The sequence below is a fragment of the Malus sylvestris genome, chromosome 13 (genome assembly GCF_916048215.2).
Source record: "Malus sylvestris chromosome 13, drMalSylv7.2, whole genome shotgun sequence".
In the NCBI taxonomy this organism is placed as follows: domain Eukaryota; kingdom Viridiplantae; phylum Streptophyta; class Magnoliopsida; order Rosales; family Rosaceae; genus Malus; species Malus sylvestris.
The window spans coordinates 15112508-15134810 of NC_062272.1; the positions used below are offsets into that span (position 1 = coordinate 15112508).

The 22303-nt window shown below is 35.2% G+C and overlaps 2 protein-coding genes across 2 annotated transcripts; both read right to left on the reverse strand.

The window, feature by feature from the left end:
• Positions 1–7136: 7136 nt before the first annotated feature.
• LOC126595157 (protein FANTASTIC FOUR 1-like) lies at positions 7137–8640 on the reverse strand. Its single transcript, XM_050261538.1, has one exon. It carries the CDS (start codon positions 8334–8336, stop codon positions 7269–7271), a length of 1068 nt encoding a protein of 355 aa, XP_050117495.1. The 5' UTR covers positions 8337–8640; the 3' UTR covers positions 7137–7268.
• An 8318-nt stretch (positions 8641–16958) lies between these two features.
• On the reverse strand, positions 16959–21815 carry LOC126597773 (protein phosphatase 2C 70-like). Its single transcript, XM_050264602.1, has 13 exons — positions 21603–21815; positions 20428–20617; positions 20146–20319; positions 19865–20040; positions 19611–19769; positions 18589–18732; positions 18435–18496; positions 18216–18351; positions 17941–18035; positions 17717–17832; positions 17510–17639; positions 17334–17388; positions 16959–17221 (listed from the first exon to the last, which is right to left on the reverse strand). Exons 1-13 carry the CDS (start codon positions 21732–21734, stop codon positions 17066–17068), a joined length of 1725 nt encoding a protein of 574 aa, XP_050120559.1. The 5' UTR covers positions 21735–21815; the 3' UTR covers positions 16959–17065.
• Positions 21816–22303: the final 488 nt, after the last annotated feature.

Consider the following 22303-nt stretch of genomic DNA (forward strand, 5'->3'; position numbering starts at 1 on the left):
TATTAGTAAATCAGTCTGCATACTTTTAACTTATATGCATTTGCATTAGAATGGTTTATTATGATGAGGGGGGACACACGGTTTTATCATAAGCAGATTAAGACTATATATTGTGGTCAATTTTCGCGTGGTCTCCTCCTTTTGGGATGCTTTATTTGCCTTGGCATACATTTGGGGTCCAATGTAGCTAGGGTGGATATGGTGGTGGGGGTGTGAAGGATGATGGGAAGCTTTTTCGAACCAGTGGTGGTTCCTTTTGTTGGTGACACCATGGCTGGTGGCTTTGGACCAATGAATAGTGAGACTTTCCTTTACATATAAATATTTTACCCATATTAGAATATTGCTCATATAGATCATATGTTGATGGTGTGAAACACGATGAAATTGAAAGAGAACTGACGTGTCATGGATTAAAATTGAACATTTTTAGAAGAAAATGAGAAATTAAGGAAAATGGGATGTTGGAATGGTATACTATCCTTAACACAGTGCACTATTGAATATATAATATTTAGTTATAAAATTTTTCTTCTATAAGAACAAAAAATCTTATAAATAGAGTTTTGGGTTTTCAATATTGATGCTTATCCAACAAAGATGAATAGATCCACTGGCAAATACACAGAATTCCATCTCAACCTTGATGCATAAATGTTATTTGTTACTATTCAGAAGAGAAAGGGCAAACTCTTGTCTGGATGGCACAACGTGACAACTTAAGAGAAAGAAATTAAACGATATCATTAGAATTCGCAAGAGAATATGAGAAAACTTTAAAATTGTTTATTGAGCAATAAGAAAGATAGAAACCCTAACACCACAAAAAGATATATAGTCTATCACAACCCTAAACTTGCTAGGAATCCTAATAGAAAGGAAAGTACAAAAAATAGCAAGCTACCAAAAACATGTCCTCAAAACTTAGAATGATGCTTTGGGCTAGTAAACATTAGAATTTGGCTAAAAATGCATATATGTCAACCAAGCATTGAGTATTGATGGCGATTTTTTGTCTTTTCAAAATAACGGACCACAAACCAAAATCTGTAATGTAAAACTTCATTATTGGATTTGCACATTTCAATCTAATTCTCGATTCACTCTGGCATCTAATCTACAGAAAATGGGGCCAATGATTTACTCCTAGAGCTTTAGATCTCATCATATGGATAACAAAAGGACAGTCTTGATATAAAGTTAAAAAGATTGCGCAAATTAATTTGAAAAGCAGATGCATGAGTGAACTTTCTCCATAGAAAAATGGCAATATTTGAATTGCGAAGAGTGCTTATGCATGAAACCAACCCACCTAAGTAATGTATGAAAAAGTTTTAAAAGTTGTTACGATCGAAGGTGTACTATCACAATTGGCTTTTCGAAGCTCGATCTGCTCTCTACCAAAAGAAGATAGTGGAACTTGTATAATATCGTGGCTTTGCATGAATGATACAAACAACTTTCGAGTCCTTAACTACCAAGAAATTAAGTAAAGCTCCCTTTCTTAAAGAGTACTCAACAAATTAAGAACCAATCAAAATGCACCTTCGGCGTTGCACCAAATGTCCACACATTAAATTTTACACGTGGAGCAGTATTATTGGTCATCTGTTGATCAGATCAAATCAAACTTTCAAAATAATTAAGGGAACTTTAACGAAAAGCACCAGGTACTGTTCACTTTAACGAAAAACCACATTTTTACACTAAAAAGTCAATCATGGTACTATTTACTTTACCCTTTATTTTGTCCTTATCATTAAAACTCAAAGTTTTCAAGTCATTTTCATTAGTTTTCCTAATAATTAATCCACTACTGTACCATACAAGGAGGGCTACTCCTAATCCCAAACGACGTTCAAAAGGAAAATTATCCAACAAGGAAAATTTCATATAACATGAACTTAGCTCACTATTAAACAAGAGAAAATTACTCTAAACAAATAGTGCACATTGGTAACTACTAATCGTTACATTAGGTAATGATCATCTTTTTTACCTAGATAAATTTTGATATTAGGTAATACAATAAGTGATATTAGGTAATACAATAAGTTTATTTTTATCATCTCATAGTACTATTTAAGAAAACGATCACTTTGTCAACCATTTTTACCAACTTCTAGTTCTAACTATACTCCTGCTTCCATGAGCGTAAAGTGATATATACTAGCAGATTTACCGACAAAAGAAATGTAAGCATCTATGTCTTTTAAAAACAAAAAGAAAATTGCCCCAAGTTTAAGAGAGAAAAACTTTCTGGAGCGGAGCACGTTTATCATCTTTTAAGTAATAAATCAATCATCAACTTTCATGTCCTTTAGTTTCCAAAATTTTGTTTACAAATTTAGTCTGCCTAGCTAGCATTACCCTTGCAAAAAAAAAAAAAAAAACAGTGGAAAGGTTTTTATCTAGAAAAGGTGACTCATAATTTAATTAGATGCCATTTTCCGTCCATACCAATTGACATTTAGGGATTGAGACTTATGGAAACCTAATGATGCATAAGTTTGAATTCTTAACTATAAATGGGGAGGGAGTTCAACCAAAAAAAGAACTATAGAACTATTAGAACCCCTAACAACGTACATCTACGTGGACCAAAAACGTAATGTGGCCAACTTCCAAATTCCACTGTCCCTTTTAGTGGGGACTAGGTTTCCTTTTCACAACGACCCCAGTTCATGTGGATATGAAAGATTTTGCGCTACAATTCTGTTTATCGCACGTGGTTGACATTTGGAAGCATTATATATACACTGTTTTCAGAGTATTTCGTCGACACCATAAGCAAACACTTCACTGATTACTTTTTTTATTTTATTGCTTTTTAAACTATTTCTGTGCTCAATTAGCTCATTTCTCAACTTATGAAAGTGTAAATTAATTATCAGTGTTCATATGCTTAAGAATACACCAATCAAAGTGAAAGTTTGAAAATTCAAGAGATATATAATACATGCAGACAATCGATGAGCAGTAAACATACTCATTATCCTATCGAAAATTCCCAATGAATGGATGCCCTAACTCCACGATGAGGCACTGCCTTCCTCTGGTCTGCATATACATGGAGAATGTACTGTCATTGTTGCATGTGATACTTTTAGAGTAACAAAAGGATAAAAGATACTGTCGGCATTACTCTAATTCAAACAGATCGATCATTAATCTTGTTGAAAGGTATAAATGATAAATATTAAGGATTCATGCATGCACATTACCCTAAAACAGCTGTAACCCTAGCTCTTGTTAATAGGTACTGTCGGCACTCTTGCTGAAAGACTTAACTGATTAGGACCATAGCAAATAGTAGAGAAAGCTATATTTGTGATGGACCTAAACCGAGGGGTGCTTGAGCTAGCTCCGGTAGTGCTTTGTTTTTTTTTTCTTTTCCAAGACGGTAAAAACTTTGATTAAACTTGAATCGAAATGTTTATATCAGATGCCAGAGTGTTGAACAACCATTCCAGTTCAAACTCATTCCAACTATGAAGGCCATCTTCCTTAAACACAAAAGATGCCACTAGATGTGTTGTCCTCTTACTTTTATGTTTGTTTGTCTGAATTATCTCCAGATCATTGGATTGGTTAGTAAAAGATGTATTCATGTGTCAACCCTTGAAATTTTTCTTGTTTGGTTAATGAAATTGCTATCGCTTGTTGTAACAGAATATAGAAAGCACTCGTCAATGAATACTAACTATTATGACATGGGTGGGTGATGTGCTTATATTTTAGGTTTAATTACACTATGCACCACATATTAAGAGAACCATCCTTACCAACTAAGAAGATTAAGTTACTTTCATGGCATTTCTAAGTTTAAAAGTTGAATAATAGAATTAACTTTTAAGGACAATATCACTTAAAATGCACTCTCTTTTTTTCATCTCCCACAACCCTATATTTCTCTTTATGCTATTAACTATCTGTAACTGTCATCACATAGTTTTCTAGTATTAATAAACAAAATAAACAAAACACGTGTTATAACATGTGTGGACAATAACACTATTATAAGAAAACATAACAGTAGCCACAAATATTAGTTGAACAAATTGAGGTGGGTAAAATGAGAGATTTTTTGGTCTATTAGAAACTTCTATTATAATTATAATGTGTTTTTTTTTAATTAATATACTATAAAAGTAGAACATAAAAACTATGTTTCCAACCCACTATATTATAATACGTAAAATTGTACACCACATGACAAGTGTTCCGAGTAGATAAAGTTCCCCATCTTATTTTTCTTGTAGTGCAACTTGAACTATCAAACACTGAAGTTTCCAAAAGGATGTGGTGACAGATACGATTAGTCCTTCTGTGTGCGCATGGCTATAGGGTAGTTGATGATAAGTTGATAACATGTTTTAATGGTGGTGAGAGCACACCGTACGTAAATAAAGATCAAGCAAGATGAAGCAATGTAAGGTGGATACGCATGTGGGGATAGCTAGCATGAGACCCCCCATAAATAGGGGCTCTCCGTAAGGTACCTATACCAGCCCTAGTCTGCAGTGCCCACTTGCAACTATCAGGCTGGCAGTTATACGAAGGAACCTTTTACCCTTTTGTGCTTTTAGCTGCTATACATCACGTTTCTGATGCCCTTGTGGGAAGATTTTGTTTCTGAGTCACAGATATGTTTGGTCCCAAAAGCTTGAACGGTACATAAGATCGTGCAGAATCCATCTTATTTTAGAGATAATAATATGTGTTCCACACATATGCAGTAGGCGGAGTCAAAATTTTAAATAATTGTTCATGATATCGACCAAAAAGTTTCATTCGACTATTTCGTTGAACCTCTAGTAGGCATCTACCAATTCCTACAAACGTATGCCCAAAATTTATGCCAACATATATCCACAACTACTATTATTTGTAGAGGCTTGTCGAGGATGGTTGCAGAATACTATGGAGTAATGTTGAAGACTGTCAAGGTTTGTCAACTAAGGTATTTCATCGAGCACATGGTGGCCCACAATAGAGTCTCGCACAAGGAGAGAAAAAGAAGACAAAGATGTTAGAAGAAAATAGAAGAAGCAGGAGGAGGAGATTATAATTTAGTTTGCCTTAACTGTTTATAAGGATCAAATATAATACACAAACAAATATACATGGAGTTTTTTAAGTTGTTGGGGGCCAAAGGCAACCAATGACCTCATATTAGCTCTGCCACTGCACATATGTTCGGTATGCTAAATGATACATACTTCTATTGCACTATATATGTAGTTGTGACATCTTAAGAATAACTCCCCTATCTTGGATTCAATAGGCCATGTGACGAGAGAGATAAAAAACATTGAAACTGCATGTGATAGTAACGTAGTTTATTTGTCATGAAATAAGTCTTGTGGATTGGAGAGTTTGTCATAATAATATATTAACATCATTAATTAGTTACCATAGATTGGCATGGATTTGACTCATTTCCAATTGTTGAAATGACAACATTTTATTTTACAAACGTCACAATCAGAATCGTTCATTATTTTTATCATAATCATTTAAAGAACCTCTCTAGAGTAATTTTGTCAATTTAAATACCTTTTAGTCATCCATATGTGCCCCACAAATTGACGGTTATGGTAACAAGTGACCCCTTGTGATAAATTGTCAATTTGTTTGATTCATATGAATGACTAAACGGTCTTCAAATCAAATAATTTTTTGGATATGATCTTTAGGTGATTATAAAGAGAAGGTTTTTATCACAAATAGTCCCTTAAATTGACCCACACCATCAAAATAGTCCCTGAAATTGAAAATCGATCAATGCAGTCCCTGAAAATAGGTGTTGCAAATCAATATGATCCTTTCATCACAATTCTATCAAATATTATGTTATGTGTTGATGTGGATTAAATGATTTAATAACAAATTAAAAAATTGTCAAAATACCTTTTTCTATAGTGAGATTATCTCAAGTCAGAGCTCGTCATTCTCCGTGTCACCAAGATCACCGAGGGAGAGCCCAACAAGCTCTTCACGATTAAGGTTGTGAGGTTGTCGATCGCCTAAATGTTGACAATGATGTCACAGAAGTCGCCATCAATCCAAGCCGTCACCAAAGATGGTATCAATCCTGATCCAATTTGGTGAAGGGTATCGAAGGGTGTAAAGATGAGTGTCTTGAGAATTTTTTTTTTTCAAAGAAAAGACGGTGAAGGCTACCATAGATGGAGCTAGAGAAGTGTGGGTCAGGATCGGAGGTGATTACGAAACTGGGTTTCTGGGTTGACATCTTTTTTAATTAATTATTAAATTATTAAACCTATTTATAATTTAATTAGACTTGTGAGACCAATTTATGTGCCATTTCAGCACATAACAATTTTTTTTTTTTACAGAACTGTGACCGAATGACCACATTGATTTGAGACATCTATTTCTAAGACTGGTAAATCTATTTTCAATTTCAGGAACCATCTTGATAATATGGATCACTTTCAGGGACTATTGTGATATAAACCCTTAAATCTTGTGGGACCCATGTATGTGTTGCATTAGCATATAACAGAACCTTTGACAAAATTGTGATGGAAGGACCACATTGGTTTGTAACATCTATTTTCAGGACTACATTGATCGATTTTTAATTTCATGGACCATCTTGATGATGTTAGTCAATTTTCAGAAATTATTTGTGATGAAAACCCTAAAGAGAATAATTCTTCATAGTATAATGTGTGTACGGAAATAGAATGATACAACATCATGCATTTGTCAAGAATAAATAACTCCTTACATATAAGAAAAATAGTGTCTTAATTAGAGTTTCCAATGGGTCCACCCAGATCTCACCTGATTATTGCCAAAATGCCTTCTGCAGGAGATACGCAGTGAGCCATAATTATTTTGCATGCATGTATGGATGAGTTAAGTCATTCCATTTAGTTGCCTTGGTGGAGAGCAACTATAAACTTTCGTTTTTCGTTTTAATGAAATCGTAAGTTAATTACTGCAATAATATAAGAACCACCTCCCATTTGTGAGTGTTTTAGCTCTTTATTCAATTGAAAATACCCATGTCATTGAAATTCGTTTGAAGAAAGTCTGATCATTTATGTACTCTGTCAGAGAGAGAGAGAGAGAGAGAGAGTACCGACTACCACAAAGATACATTATGGACATTAAAAAGGAAATTTATAGAATAGAACGAGAGAAAAGACAAACACAAAATTGTGAAAATTTGATTACACGGCTGAGAGATCCAATATTATACTTAATAAACTTTTAATTATTAATAATCCAACTTAAGTAGCCACCCAAAAGGGCTCCCAATACTTTAACAATCCTTTCTTCTCACACTCACCGCCACCTTCTTTGCACCTGCTTGGCCTTTCAAACTTTTCTATTCCATCTTTACCCCTAACATTCAAACTATTCCCATCCACCTCCTCACCCGCTATCAAACACACATTTGAACTATTCCCTTCTTCTTCTTCTTCTTCTTCTTCTTCTTCCTCTTCCTCCTCCTTATCGCCTTCTAATTGTTCTACCAATTCTTCTTCTGTATTTTCTCCCACCACTTCTTGATCTTGCTCTTCTGTTTCCTCCTCAATTATGTCATTTTCACACCCTTCATTGTATTCTTGAATGGCTGCTGCTTCTTCCTCTGAGTCAAAACTGGGAGTAAAGGTTTTTGAAAGGCACAATCGAAGGCGGCCATTGCTTCTTTCAGCTTGGAAGCATGAATGACTTAAAGGGGCCTTGACAGCTTTGATGATCAGCCTCCCATCTTCCCTGTGAGGCATAAAGTGTAGAGAATCCTCGCCGCTTATTGTTGTCAATGGAGGTGGGAAATTGTGAACATTATTCGCCTTCTTTGCACCCGAAAATTTATGCTTATTTTGATGCTCCCTTGGCGCTGCATTCGATTCTGATTCATACATTGGTGAGAAAATGCTGAAGCTTTCTGTGATAATGGCGCCGGTCTCGCAGCCCAAGTCTTCAGTGCACAACTCCAAGCTCTTCTCATTTAGCTTAGTAGCTGATGAGTTCCTATAAACCCTAGGAGGGGTGTAAGTATTTTCTTTGTCCACCTCAGCAGTAGGGTTTTCTAGTGAGGGTTTGGAGATAGCTTGGAGGAAACTCCAGCCACCCATGTCAGATTTTTTGGAGGTGGCCTTATTGCTGTTGATTTCCTCATAATTATTGCATTTCTCTTCAGAGAAACAAGCTTTGATTCCTAATTCTTGGGGGGTAATTGGAGAGAAGTGATGAGCTACCGGTGCAGAAAGCTTTAGCCTTAGGGTTCTTGGCTCCACAAGGTGAGGAGAATCCAGGCATGACTGCAGACCTTGGCACACGATTGTCGCCATATACGCTGGAAATTTCCAGGAAATTAAAAATGGTAATCAAATTTTGAGGTGGAAAACGAAATGAAAAAGTGGGTGTAGGGAAAATAAGGATTCAGATAGAGGGGTTTTGTTGTTTTGTGGTGTCTGAGAAACAGGGTAAAAGCAGAGGACTCTGTTTTGCTGGTGTTAGGAAATTAGAACAAGGGGAGGTTTTTGTGTTGTTTGGAGAGTGAGGGGGGGGGGGGGGGGGAGAGGGAGGAGAGAAGAGAGGAAGTAGGGGATTGAGCATGGGTGAAAAGAGAGGGTGTGGAGTGTGGGTATTTGTAGTCCTCCAAGGTGGAAGGTGTAGATCTTTAGAAGCAGAGGTGGCCCAGGCGGGCAGGAGGCCTTTTTTACACCACTTGAATTATACAATTCTTAGTATGCTACACACTCCAACTAGACAAGAAAAGGAGTTTAAAAAAAAAATCTTCACAAGTAAGCTCTTCAAAGAGCTTTAAATAATTAAATATCGTGTTAATATAAGGAATTCGAAATTTTAAGCAAAAGAACTTCTTTTTCTTCTCTGTTTCCCAAATCTCATGTGGACATAAAATGCCCTTATCTGGGCATGCATGAATGTAGTTAAAGAGAGAGACACATGGAATTTATCATTTCTTTTAGAGTAAATTGTACAAATGGTCCCTCAACTTTAATAAAATTGGAGCAATGGTCCCTCAACTAAAAATTCATTACCTTTGGTCCCTCAACTTATCAAAACGTGCAACTATGGTCCCTCAACTAAAAATTCATTACCATTGGTCCTTGAACTTTAATTCAAGTGGAGAAATGGTCCTTTAACTTTAACCCAATTGTAGCAATGGTCCTTCCAATATAACTCGTTTTGACAAATTTTTTGACATAGTTGACGAAAAGAACCATAATTATACACTTTGATGAGTTAAGGGACCCTAATTATATAAATGGTCATTCCAACATAGCTTATTTTGACAAAATTGATGAAAAGGACTATAGCTACACATTTTGATAAGTTCAGGGACCAATGGTAATGGATTTTTAGTTGAGGGACCATTGCTCCAATTTGATTAAAGTTGAGGGACCATTTGTACAATTTACTCTTTCTTTTAAATTACCAGCTTTCCTATTCCTTTCCAAATGAAAGCCGACAAGGGGCAAGGAAGAAAAGGATTCCGCCAAATATTTCTTGACAGTGATATTGCTTTTTCTGTTTCTGAAATATAAGATTTATCAATTAAATAGTTCAACACTGTGTAGCTAGAGACCAGTTTTTTTATGTATGATCCATATGCCACACGAGTCCGTCAATCCATTATATAATATATAATATATAAATAAAGAGGAAAAAGAAATACATCAGCACACACCCTTTGAAATTCCTGAGTGGAATTACTAGATTTTGCGCATATTTATTTATATATTTTGCTGACCACAGATTGTATACACACAGTCGACTAATTAGCCTCCATCCATATAGTAAACATAGGAATCTAGGGGAATATATTATCACCTTATGTTTTATTTGAATGTGTAGTCCAAATTGAATGACATAAAATACCAAACTTCTTGGATGCTCTTGTTGTGGAGAGTGATCACTTGAAGACATCTCTAGGATGCCATCATGATGTTCTAAAGCAATAATACAATGTCGTGCATGATAGTTAAACTACATGTCACTGTAATATTGACTTAAAATGTCATTGTAATATTTTAAAGGGGTGTAGATATGTAAGTCATTCCCCTTATTGTGAGATGGTAGTCTAGTACATTTATTCTTCTTGATAGATGATCTAACTAACCGCAGAACAGTACAATTATCAACGCCTACAAGTAAAGCTCGATTATTGGTTTTGTTAATTTTGAACAATCGCAAGTGGCCCTTTACCACAGTGGTAAAAGGTGTTGCCCTTGCTTGATGGTGTGGGTTCAGACCTCGTTGATAATTAATCTAACATATAATTTAACAAAATCTATCATTTGATAAAATAAAAAAATAAAAAAAATTCTAAATCAGTCTAACGAAAAAAACATTACCTAGATTGAAATCTACGTATTATTCTATGTACACCAGACCAAGATGGGAAGATTCATGCTGCATGCATCGAAGGGGGATAGAGAGGGGACACTATCCATGCAGCATGCATCAATAATTATGTTCGGCGAAATAAAACTTAGTTAGCTTCAGCAGGGAGACAGAATCCCATGGGTATATTTTCCTATGGATCTTTGAAACAAGAGAGGGTTGATGGAGTGCTGAGTCCCACCCCAATGAATGATCCAGCAAAAACTAGCCTATCTTGTTCAAATATAGTCATAATAATGCCTCATGCCTGCCTGCTCGGAATATTTCTCAACACAAGTACTCGAAATCACGGAAATTATTCTTCAATTTTGATTACAACCTTGAAACTTGAAAGAATCTCTCAATCGTGTAACGCATTTAATTTGTTTGGATGATACTATTCACACACATATTTTTACTTTTCATACATTGTTCTCTCAATTTTCTCAGACGTTGAATGAAGAATATCAATATATAAAAATTAATAAAAATATTTGAGAGATAAAAATTGGTACATGAATAGTACTATCTTTTTTCTTTTTTTTTTCTCTTCAATTTTGTGCGTTGGAAAGGCGATCGGTGTGGTTCCCTCCAGCTTGGTGGGTTGTACGATTGGTTTGTGGTAACAATTATTAATTATGTTCCTGCCATCACTTTGCACCAATCCCAAAAGGCCATGCAAACTTTTATTATGACTGTTAATTCTCTGTAGAGCCACGGCACTAATTGTACGGACACTTAGGTAGACATGTTAAAAGCTAAGTGATCCTCCACTAGGTTACCCTTTTGTATGTCGGCCGGCTATGTGCCTTGCTAATTCAAACCTAATTAAGGCTATATCTTTGATTAAGAAAGTTCTAAATTTTAAGGTATTGAGTCTAAATTGGTATAATGGACCAAAAATGTAGTTAGAGGAGATTGGCTATGCCGAGCATTATAAAGACATATGAGAGAGAATTATAAATGATACATTCTAAGTAGAAATTTGTAAATATCTCTTACATGTCTATATATGTTTATAGAAGGTGTTCCTAATTCACTCTATCTACATTCTACATTCCATTTTGTACTAAATTGGACTCAATTTTTTGAGACTTGGGAAATTCCTCACTCAAACATAATCTCAATGTATCTCTCTCTCAAAAGAAAAACTCGTGTGGAGACTTATGTGCCAAGTGGAAAAATGAGGAGAGACGGAACTATTTACAGGCCACAAGCTAGCATCCCTCCTAAGCATGAAAGTCTAGCTTTGCCACTAATTAAGCAGGAGTGATTGGTACTACCTAATAAAAACATAATGCGCATGTTTTAAGTTTTATTTTTTATTCAAACTTCTTAACAAAATATATTTTAGCGGAACATTGCATGCATGTGACTCATCTTTCCATGTGACAGGAAAGTCCTCACGTTGGTTCTTTTCTCTTTCTTTCTCTAAAATCATATCATTCATATTTATCAAACACTATACCAAAATGAAATACCAACACGACTGCAAGAGCGATCAGTGCTGCCTATAGTTAAAACATAACATACATATGTTTCAAATTTTTTTGTTATAGTTCAAATTCCATAGCATATATATTCAAACTAAACACTGCAGATATTTTGACAAAAAAGAAATATTGCATCCACTTGACATGATGAAATTTCTTTATATCAAAGTTCCCCGAGAAAGTTCTTTGATCTCTCTTTAGCTAAAAGATTATTTAAGGCTTGCTTATTGATAAAAATGGAAATTAAAGCAGCTCAAGCTAAATGCTAAAAGCATATGCCCACCCCAAATACTAAAGCATGTGGGAAGACAACAAGTGACCTACCCTAAATGCTAAAGCATACGCTCAGAATAGTCTAGGACCACTATCCTACAAATGTTGCTTTTAGGAGTACTGGTTGCTCCTACTGGAGGGCGTTTTGTGGTGGTGAGTGATGTGGGTTTCCCAGTATAGAAATTTTAGAGCAGAAAGCTGAGCAATTGGAGGAAAAAGTAAAAAGGAAACCAGCAGGAGCATCCGGCAATCAAATTCTTTTTATGTGTACCTGCTGACAATATTGTATCATTTGCACGTTGCCTTGTGTTTTTATAATTTATGCTGACCAATGAAAATATGTATAATATTAGCAGAATTAATTCGTATTGACGTAAAAAGTGTACTGTTTTTAAACAATATTTTGTTTCATACTAATATATCACCGACCTCTTTTGGTCGATCGAGTGCATGCTGTTAAAACATGCATTCTCATAATTTTATTTTACATTTAAGTTAATAATAATAGAGGTTTAAGAGGCTGAAAAGGCCAAGAATTTGCATGAGAGTGCATGCTGAGTTGCTGCGGTGACTTTCTTCTGGCTTATCAGTTGACAGATAGATGGAGAACTCCGCCAAACTAAAGTAAAACTTATAAACCTTATTTACTAATGGGAGGATTAATTAAATCACCAGAGATGCAATGATGCAATCTGTTCATTGTCTTGTTTCTTTGCGAAGAAAATGTTCTATAACGTCATTAGTTTTGCTTTTGTCTTTAATAATTTCCATTTTCTATATGAAGTTAATTTGAATCATCTTTCTTTTTTCACATTATCCAATTAATTTTTGCTCATTTAATTTATGTTAATTTCCAATTTGCGCTGGTGACAGCGCAGTGTAGAATTACTTCATTGCCTTCAAATATAAATAAAAATACAAAAGATGAGAAGAAAAAACTAACTTATATCTTCTTCTCTATTGTCCATGATGTAATGAAAGCAATCTCTTCTCGTATTTTATAAGAAAATCAGCATATGAATCTATGATTATGATACAGACTAAAAGTGACCATATATGTTGCAGATTCTCACTCTATCAACTAAAAGAATTGTCGATAGCAACATGCATTTACTGTTCAAGTAGAATTTAGAAAGAATAATTGAACTCATGGATGCTTTCATTATCTTTGAGATATTTTGGAACGAAACTCGGAGCCATTTGTGCAGGATTTTCGTCTAAAGGGCAATTTAAGGTCAAATACCATGTACTATGGTCCTCGAATGCTGTTAATCCAAGAAGGAAAATTTGACCATCTATTATCATCTGTCTGTTCAATTTTATCTTAATTCTTGTTTTGTTAAACAATAGGACTAACAGCTCATAAAAAGAGAAAATTACAAATTAATATCGCAAGGTCAAGAGACATCATCAATATTAACCATTAAAAATTATTTATAACAAGAAGTTGCTCAAAATAAACGGAGATCATCATGTAAAAGATAGGCTCAAATTGACTAATTCATTAGCAACAAAATTTATTGTCAAATACTACAATTGCAATTGTGGTGCAACATTTCACGAGAATCTTATGGCACTTCATAGATTTCTAGCTTGGGGGCGTAGGCATAGTAATTCGATCTCAAAGTAAACACTCCCAAAGCAAAAACCTGAAAATTAATTAATAACCTTTTGGCACCCCTAATTGATCATACTTTTTTATTGCTCTCTATTAGTACAAAAATCTTCTACATCAGCAAACTAATTGAATAACAAAGGGAGCATCAAGCCTGCATCAGAATCTGTATTTTTCCTCCTAATCATTTTGGTTGAGAGAAAAACAGAGAGAGGGAGAGAGAGATAAAACTGCATCAGATTCCATCACAGATTTTGTATTGGAGAGAATCTTTAACAAAGCAAACGTCATGTCCCCTTGGCTTTAAATGAAAGCCTAAAGTTAAGCCTTTAATTATTTTCAAATAAACATCATTTGTTTTTTAATTAAGACTTTACTGAGAAAGACAAGAGGATCCAGTTCATGGCTTACACAAGCAACTAAATAAATAAAGCACTCACACCTACCTTTTAGAATTTTGACCCATGTTATGATGTTAGTGCCTCAACTTTCCCTTCCATTTTGAATTATTAATTTAAATTAATCTCCTTTCTTCAACTTAATTGTAATTACATAACAGCCGGACTAAGCAATGAAAGCCTACGTAATCCATGCAAACATGTCATGCAAGTAATGGCCATTAGTTTATTTTATTGCTAATCTAATTACAAAGTTAACAGTAAACCACGATTGAGCCCTATGAAAAAAACTTTTAGAAGCACGCAGTACACATAAGTAAGCACCGCAGTCGAAGGTTTGTCTTTATTGATGGTGACTAAATAAGCTTTTAACTTTTAATCTCAACTCGTATGCCATTCTCTCATTGTGAGAGCTTGTAGGATTTAACTTTTAACTTTGTTTTGTGTTCACAGAGCTTATTTGGTTTAGGTTTAACCGTGCTACTAACTTTACGGGCCAATTTGAATGCCTACAAATCGTGATTCCAAGTTATAACGATAAAAATATCATTGCTTTACTATCACAAGCAAAAAACTTGATGCAGATTATAAGTTGATGTTTCCAGATTCGAACTCCAGTGAGAATTGTGATATGCATACGCACAATCTGATCGCCCCATTATTTTTATGACTTGAATCGCATCGAAATTCATTATTGTCCATGAATAATTTAGAATTTACAAAAGTTTGATGTGAGGTTAGGATAAAAATTTGGAGAATTCAATTTAAATTTACGTACTCTTTTAAATCGATTATGAATATCAAAGAAAAAAAAGAAGTCGATTGCATGCGTGATTTGTGACTTCCTCTTCCACTACCATATTTTAGTAGTAATCATTGAACTAAATCATTATCCGTATATAATACGTATTTCTAGATGAGCAAAGTTGAGCTGGAGTTTCTGCATTTGGCCTTGAAAATAGCAGAACAAAAGTAAGGTTAGTAATCACATGACTAGCTGACAGTGATAATGAGGAATAACAGTCCACTATGTTTGAAAATTTCCCTCATCGAGTTATCCAAAAATTATAAACTTGGAGGATTAGTTAAGCATATGTTATTCGATCATGATCGATCATGATTAAAAATAGTGGTAACATATTAAATCATTGTGAAGATTGCACGTAGCTAGCATTAAGAAAGTCAAACATATAATACACACACATACACACACATGTAAATGGTAGCTGCATCATATTCTTTTGTTTTGGTCGATTTTATGGTTAAACTTAATAAAGATATAGAAGGATCGTTGTCCCATTAAACCTGTGATTAATTAAATTTTATAAAGAACAAATATGAGTCAGTTAACATGAATGCGACACACCATAATACTATATGCAGCAGAATTAATTATTAATAATATTTCACTTTCCAATTTTTCTTTTCTTTTTCATGTTTGCTGGTGCATATATTTCACTTTCAGTTCAGGAACAACGAAGCCAATGATAAGAAAGCAAATAAATCCCTGCCATGAGAACCCTATTTTTTTTATGGGTAGAACTACAGTGAGCGGTCTAAACTCCGAACCCTATTTCTTTCTTTCTTCAGAAAAAGATAAAATGAATCTAGCCAAATATAGGCTCTTGCATAAAGAATCAAAATAATATGATGTGCTACTTCTTGTCTATAGATCCTTGAGAATCCCTTGAAGAGACTTGGTCTCGCCATGTACAGAAAAGGGTGAAAATGTTATTAAAACAATTCAAAAATGTTATCATGCATTTTAAATTTATAAAATATAAGAAAAAATTTGTATAAGAAGTGTGTGATATTTTTGAATAGTCAATAAGAGAACAGTTTAAAAAAAATTTATCCGTCCATAGAAAACTGTATCAAGTGATGGAAAATAATTTTCGTAACAAAAAACAAAAATAAAACATTAACTTTAAGGAAACAGATCGATACTGGAAAATTACAAAATTAGTAAAACCAATACAAGTATGATATTTATCATGCCAATTGTTGTTAGATCATCATCCTCTATTTTTGCTTGTTGATAAACATGTTTTAGTAATGGTTTGCTACTGGGATGATTTTATAAAAAATAGGTATAAAAAAAAAACTGAGCTAAAAAAGGTGTGGTAAACACTTAAAAACAGCTTATTTTCACAGTTTTTTGTGAAAAAAAAGCTGAAAACATGAAGCTGCAAAAATGAGTTTATTCTCACAGCACAGCAGAAGCAATTTTTTTTCAAAGCACAACAATACCAAACCAGCCCTTACTTGAAGAATATGTAGGCCTTGCATTAGACTCGTTTGATAAGCAAAACTGGATTGGAATGGATGGGTCTCCATTTTCTGGGCAAATTGAAAGTAGAAGTGAATGATTTTTTATTTAGAGGTGATTAGAAGAGGATTAAACATCAAGAAAACTGATCCCATCGAATCCTTCATTTTGGAAAGGATTGGAATGGGTAAGCTCCATTTATGAGTAATCCATCTTCTACCCTGTAGTTGATAATTCTGTCATCACTCTCCTCAACATGCATTGAGTTTAGAGAGTTATCAATTCCAGTCCAATCCTACGTATCATACTAGCCCTTAATGCGACATTTAGTACTGATTAAATGTCCCGGTGTATCCCATTCCTATATACCAAGATTTTTTACATCAAATCCTCGTCCTAGGATCCAATGATCGAGATATAGTGGCTAAAATCTCAGCATATAGGAGTCAAAGGAGCATACTTGCTTTCAAACCTGAGAGAGAGAGAGAGAGAGAGAGAGAGAGAGAGAGAGAGAGTTTACTGAAGTAAAACTGTATCTTTTAGATTTTGGGATCGAAAGATCAACAATGGTGAAACATCCTATTTCTGTGTTGAAACTATAACTTATATATCTAAATTCATATCAAGATTCAGCTTCACACGAGATCCTAGAAGTATCAAAATCTAAGAAAATTATAGAGGTATTATCCTTTGTTCGCACTGTTCTAGCCTCACTCAACAAAATATTAGCAATCTTCTCTGCCAGATTCTCCCTGTCCATCGAGTATCTCTCTTTCGTCTGTACAACACCAAGTCAAAAGAGCCAGAAAGAATAACGTTAAGCCAGTAATTATAAAATATCGATCCTTCTCACAGAAAATTAAGTAAAGGAAAAGAAATAAAGATACTACCTGAAGAACTAGCTGAATCGCCTTTTTCGCACTAATTACATCCCATAAGCCATCACTGCAAACCCAAATTCCAGAGTTAATCTTCCATTAAGCATAAGCATTGTATTATTCTCTTGTGCAGTATTGAAGTTCAGAATGTAAAATTTTGACAACGTCAAATCAAAAGGCACAATAACCTGGCCATTATCGCAAAGGCGTTGCTCGCTTGATTGATATGAACTACTTGGCTAATGTATGGTTCATAACTGAAGCGGGAATCCTGCTGTTTAAGAAATTTGTCTCCAAGCATCCGAGCAAGGTTCAAACCTGAATAGTTGGAGCAAGCGTGAGGGATTACCAACATCTAATCATGTAATTCACAAACAAATGGAAGTGATCATTACCACATAGGCGTGTTTCCCCCTCTTTCAACGGGGCTCCTGTTTCCTGGATTCGGAGTCTTTCACCATAACTACTAATTCTATGGTCCTCGGTCATCTTAATCAGCTTCCCATCAACACTTCCACAATTAAATCATACTCCGTTTAAAACAGGGAAAGGCAGTTTAAAACAGGGAAAGGCAGGTTTACTTTTATCCTAATGGAAAGACGAATTGATGAAAACATACTTCATAACACAAGCTGAATCTCCAAGATTTGCACATTGCACAAAGAAATTGTCACCACCGTCAGTCCAAACCAGAAGCAGAGTGGCAGTACAGCCCTGCAAAAGATGGTCCATTATATTATGCAAACCACAAACTTTAACTGCTAGTAACAGAAGCATCTGAAATGCATATGAGAAAGGAATCAATTTTAGATGTGTGCGAATCAAATGCTTCAGTTTCTAATAACACAAAAAGTGCAACTAATGGACCAAGGTAAATTGAGTGAAAAGAAAAACCTCGTAATGGTGATTCATGCATGTTTCTGTCTGAAAAAATGCATCCCTGAGAACATCTGAAGCATCACATAGTGACAAGACCCTCTCCCTTTTTAGCGAATCCGATAAAATGTTAGCAACGATCTGAGGAAGAAGCCTGTAAAATAAAAGGACTATTAGGTAACTACAAAAGCATCCATTAGAAACATAGGACACTTAAATTTTAAAAGAAATACTAACTTGCTAGCAGATCCAGCAGCCTCTGCTCCACCATGTCCATCACAGATACCAAAAAGTCCAAACTGAAAGGCAAGAACTTAGGTGATATTAGCTCTTTCAGAAACTTGCAAAAGTATTTCAATGGAAGGAAGCACAACGACATAAGCTCTGAAACCTGATCAACCCCGGGAAGAGGCCATTGATAGTAGCACACATCTTCCATTGGAAGCTTCTTCCCTCCACGACGCAGAGCCATGGGATCTGAAGCCACGCCAACTCCAAAGGGGATCTGACTCTCAGTTTCAGATGCAATATGAACCTGCCACAAAGGGTAGGAAATTAGCAAATGTTATGTCACCTATACAATACAAATTGTGAACACTAGATATCCTCATTATAAAGCCAACTAAGTGAATTAGGATAAAATATATAGAATAAACAACTACCATGATCAATCAAAGCCTTACCACAACATAACATAATGTATAGTATCAAGACTTTAGATCGGTTTTCTATTAGAAACCTGTTTGTTATGTTCAATAAAAGAGGTGCTTGTACAGACAAAAGGAACTGCAGACCAACAAAATAAAAGGTACTTGGTCCTTTTTTTTTTTGTCAAAAAATTAAAGGTACTTGGTCATAACTACTACTATGCTACCCCAAATTATTTTGGAACCATATATGTTTATTCTTTTCACCTTTTCTCTGTGCTTAGTCAACCATGGAAAAGGGTACTATATACATAGAATCATTAAAGGGGGCATCTAAGAAGCATAGAATTTAAGTGTCTTTATCATAGAACATTATGGTATAATGGTAGGTTTGTCCTATTATATTTACACAGGCAGGTTAGAACAAGCAGTCTTGGGTCTTGCAACTATTTTGTATGCCATATGAATCCAAGTACTTGTATTCATTGAAACGTATATTGTCTAATAAAAATTCTTCTCGGTAGCAGAAGCGACAGACGGCCAAAGTAAAATCAGATTAATGTGAGAAATTCAGAGTCCTAAAAGTGTATCTATGTCGCCCAGCCAGAATGTCAGCATTTCTCTATTTTGTGTATGTTATGCATAAATATAATTGAACTAGCATGAAAATTATTACTATTAAGCAAAAACAGTAATGTTATATTACAACTGAATGCATATGTACATTTTTTTTTCTTCACTCGGATATAAAGGCACACTGACTTACAAACACTTTTGAGGTCGTTCCGAGGGTTATTACGTCTCCACTTGCAAGCTCCACGGGGTTACCCCAATGTCTACTTCCAGAATCAGGATTATTGATTGGCTGAGAGTTCAGAAGTGTTCCATTCAGGCTACCCATGTCGACCAGCTCCCATTTCATTTTCTGCAGCCAATGATCAGGATTAACATTATTATTATATAACAAATACACAGATGCAATGCCAATAAATTCAAAGAGGCAGTAGTTGTTATGCTTACATTTGAATTCCAGTTTATCAATGCATGCTTTCCTGACACCTCCGAGTCCTTCAATAATAAATCACTTGGAGGAACCCTTCCCAGGGTCATAGGAAGCCTGGAGGAACTTGTTGACTGTACTGAACAACGAAGTCCATGGGAAGGACCGGATATGACCTCCAGGTTGAGGCAGGTTCCTGCACTTCTAAAAGAAGAATATGATCACGTGTTTTACACACTCAACTGTATAAAACCATTAGAAGAAAAAACACTTCAAACATGTGAAAGGGATAAGAAATTACTTTGATTCAAGGTATCCTTGGGTAGAAACTCTTGAAATCTCTCTTGTTCTAAACTCTGTCTACTGTTCCTCTGCTCTTCCAGTAACTGCTGGATTGCCAATGGACGCTTCAGGGTCTGACCAACCAAAATATCCTCTGGAGCATCAGAAATCACATCTAGGACGAAACTATCACCTGAAAGTGAAGCATAAATGTCTGATTTTGTTAAGGATTGAAATTGCACTTAAGTGCAACTAGTAAAAGAATTATTTAAAAGTTATTCCACTTGATGAACTTAATTACTTTGAGTCAAAATGGGAGGTGCAGTGGGAAGCCTCGGCTTATGCACAAGTCCTTGTGGTCGGGGTGAGCGAAAATTCCCTTCACTTGGAAAGCATGCTCCCTCTAGATCATAACCTCTTGGAAGCTCATTGCCCTGGTTCCGGACCAAATCAGCATCATCCGAAACAAGGGGTCTCTCAAGCTCACCAACCTAAACGAAGAATCACAAGGTGTGAAACAGCTTAATAATTACTGGGTAAACCAAATGATAAATCATATATCCAAAGGGAAGCACTTGGTATTCAGGTAATCATTGAGAATATTAATAGAGATGCGAGACAACAATCATCTAGTGAGATGGCTTGACTTTTCAAATGGCCACATAACACCTAGCCTTTTCACACTCTGTCAGAGTGTGTAGTTTTGTTACTTTGTAGACTCTTGTATAAAGCTCGTGCGCTCGGGCACCACACCTTGGCACTGTTTCAATTACTCTTTTATCAATATAGGCTTCTGATTTCATTACTTTCTCGGAGATAACAAACGCAACGCAGAAAACTAAACAATAGAAAACATATAATGATAGAACCTTCAACAATTGAAATCAGCCCCCGCTCGAATGTGAAATGAAGAAACAGCTTAACAGAGTCACATACATACATCAGCATAAACACAAAACAACAAGTAAGCTGTAACATTAACCCACAAAAGCTCGAACTCCCAGCTTCAAAGTCTTCAACTTTACCCCGAAACACAATATCAAAACCGAAAAAACTCGAGGGAACCAATTGAAACACGAAACGAAATTAATTATACGCATCAAATCATTGATCACACTCGAATCACCACAAATGCTACTTGCACATTCCGAGCTAAACTGATCAAAGTGGAACAAAGCTACAAGTCTTAGGCTGTAAGCTAACTAGCAATCCGAAACACACCAGAAATTCCCATTAAAACGGAAAAAAAAAAAACCCGAAATCCAGTGATCAAACAAGGTCAAACCCGATGCGTCAAAACATTCAAATTTTCCTTCCGTCTTTCCTACGTTTTCTCGGCAACCAAACAGAACATTGCACTATAGGCGCTCTCTCGAACGGAGAGGAGGATCGAAATCGAACCTCTGAGAATTTCGCAATTGAAAAAAAAAAATTTGGGGGAAATAGTGGAAAGAAAAGAGGGGAGGACGAGAATACCTTGATAGTGCGAGAACGAGAGGAGGAGGAAAAGAAGCGCCATGGTTTGCAGGCGAGGAAGATGAGGAGGAGGATCAGAAGAAGCATAAGGAGAAGAAGACCGACAATGCTCACTAGCATCGTCATCGTCATCGATCTCTCTCCTCTCCACCAGATAGAGATTGTCTTCGAGTTTGCGAGAAGCTCGCTTTGAAATGGTCGCACATTTTTTCCTTCTTTTTTTTTTTTTTTTACTTTTCCATTTTCTTTTTATTATTTACTTGTTCATATAAAAAAGGTATTCGGTTTTTCAAAGGACGCTTTACCGTATAAGTGAAAAATATTTCTATTTCTCTAAATTTTTTTAAGTTTTTTTTGTTAAAAATTAGATTTGTTTTCATTAGACAAAATGATCATGAGTTAAACAATCATTAAGCTTAAATTAAACGATTGTCGATGATTATTAAACAAATATTATAGTTCCACACGATTACCCTCCTGCTTCAAATGTCGGGAGGCATTGCTTTGAATTGAAAAAACTATTGTTAGAATATAATTAATGATATAAAAAGCTAACAAAATAAAAAATCAAAAGCTATGTGCAGAAAACTGATCCAATCCAAAAACAAATTAAAAAATAAATAAATAATAATCTTTTTTTGTAGTACAACGATATGTTTTACACTAAAGAAATTTAGAGTTTGGCTATACCACACAATGGG

Bases quoted from the DNA above. Each gene is read 5' to 3' on its own strand.
- LOC126597773 (XM_050264602.1), bottom strand. From the start codon at position 21,734: ATGACGATGACGATGCTAGTGAGCATTGTCGGTCTTCTTCTCCTTATG. The intron at 18,733-19,610 runs GTAAGTCAGTGT...CCTTTGTGGCAG, and splicing joins GAACGACCTCAAAAGTGTTT to GTTCATATTGCATCTGAAAC. The intron at 18,497-18,588 runs GTTTCAGAGCTT...CTTGCCTTTCAG, and splicing joins CTCTTCCCGGGGTTGATCAG to TTTGGACTTTTTGGTATCTG.
- LOC126595157 (XM_050261538.1), bottom strand. From the start codon at position 8,336: ATGGCGACAATCGTGTGCCAAGGTCTGCAGTCATGCCTGGATTCTCCT.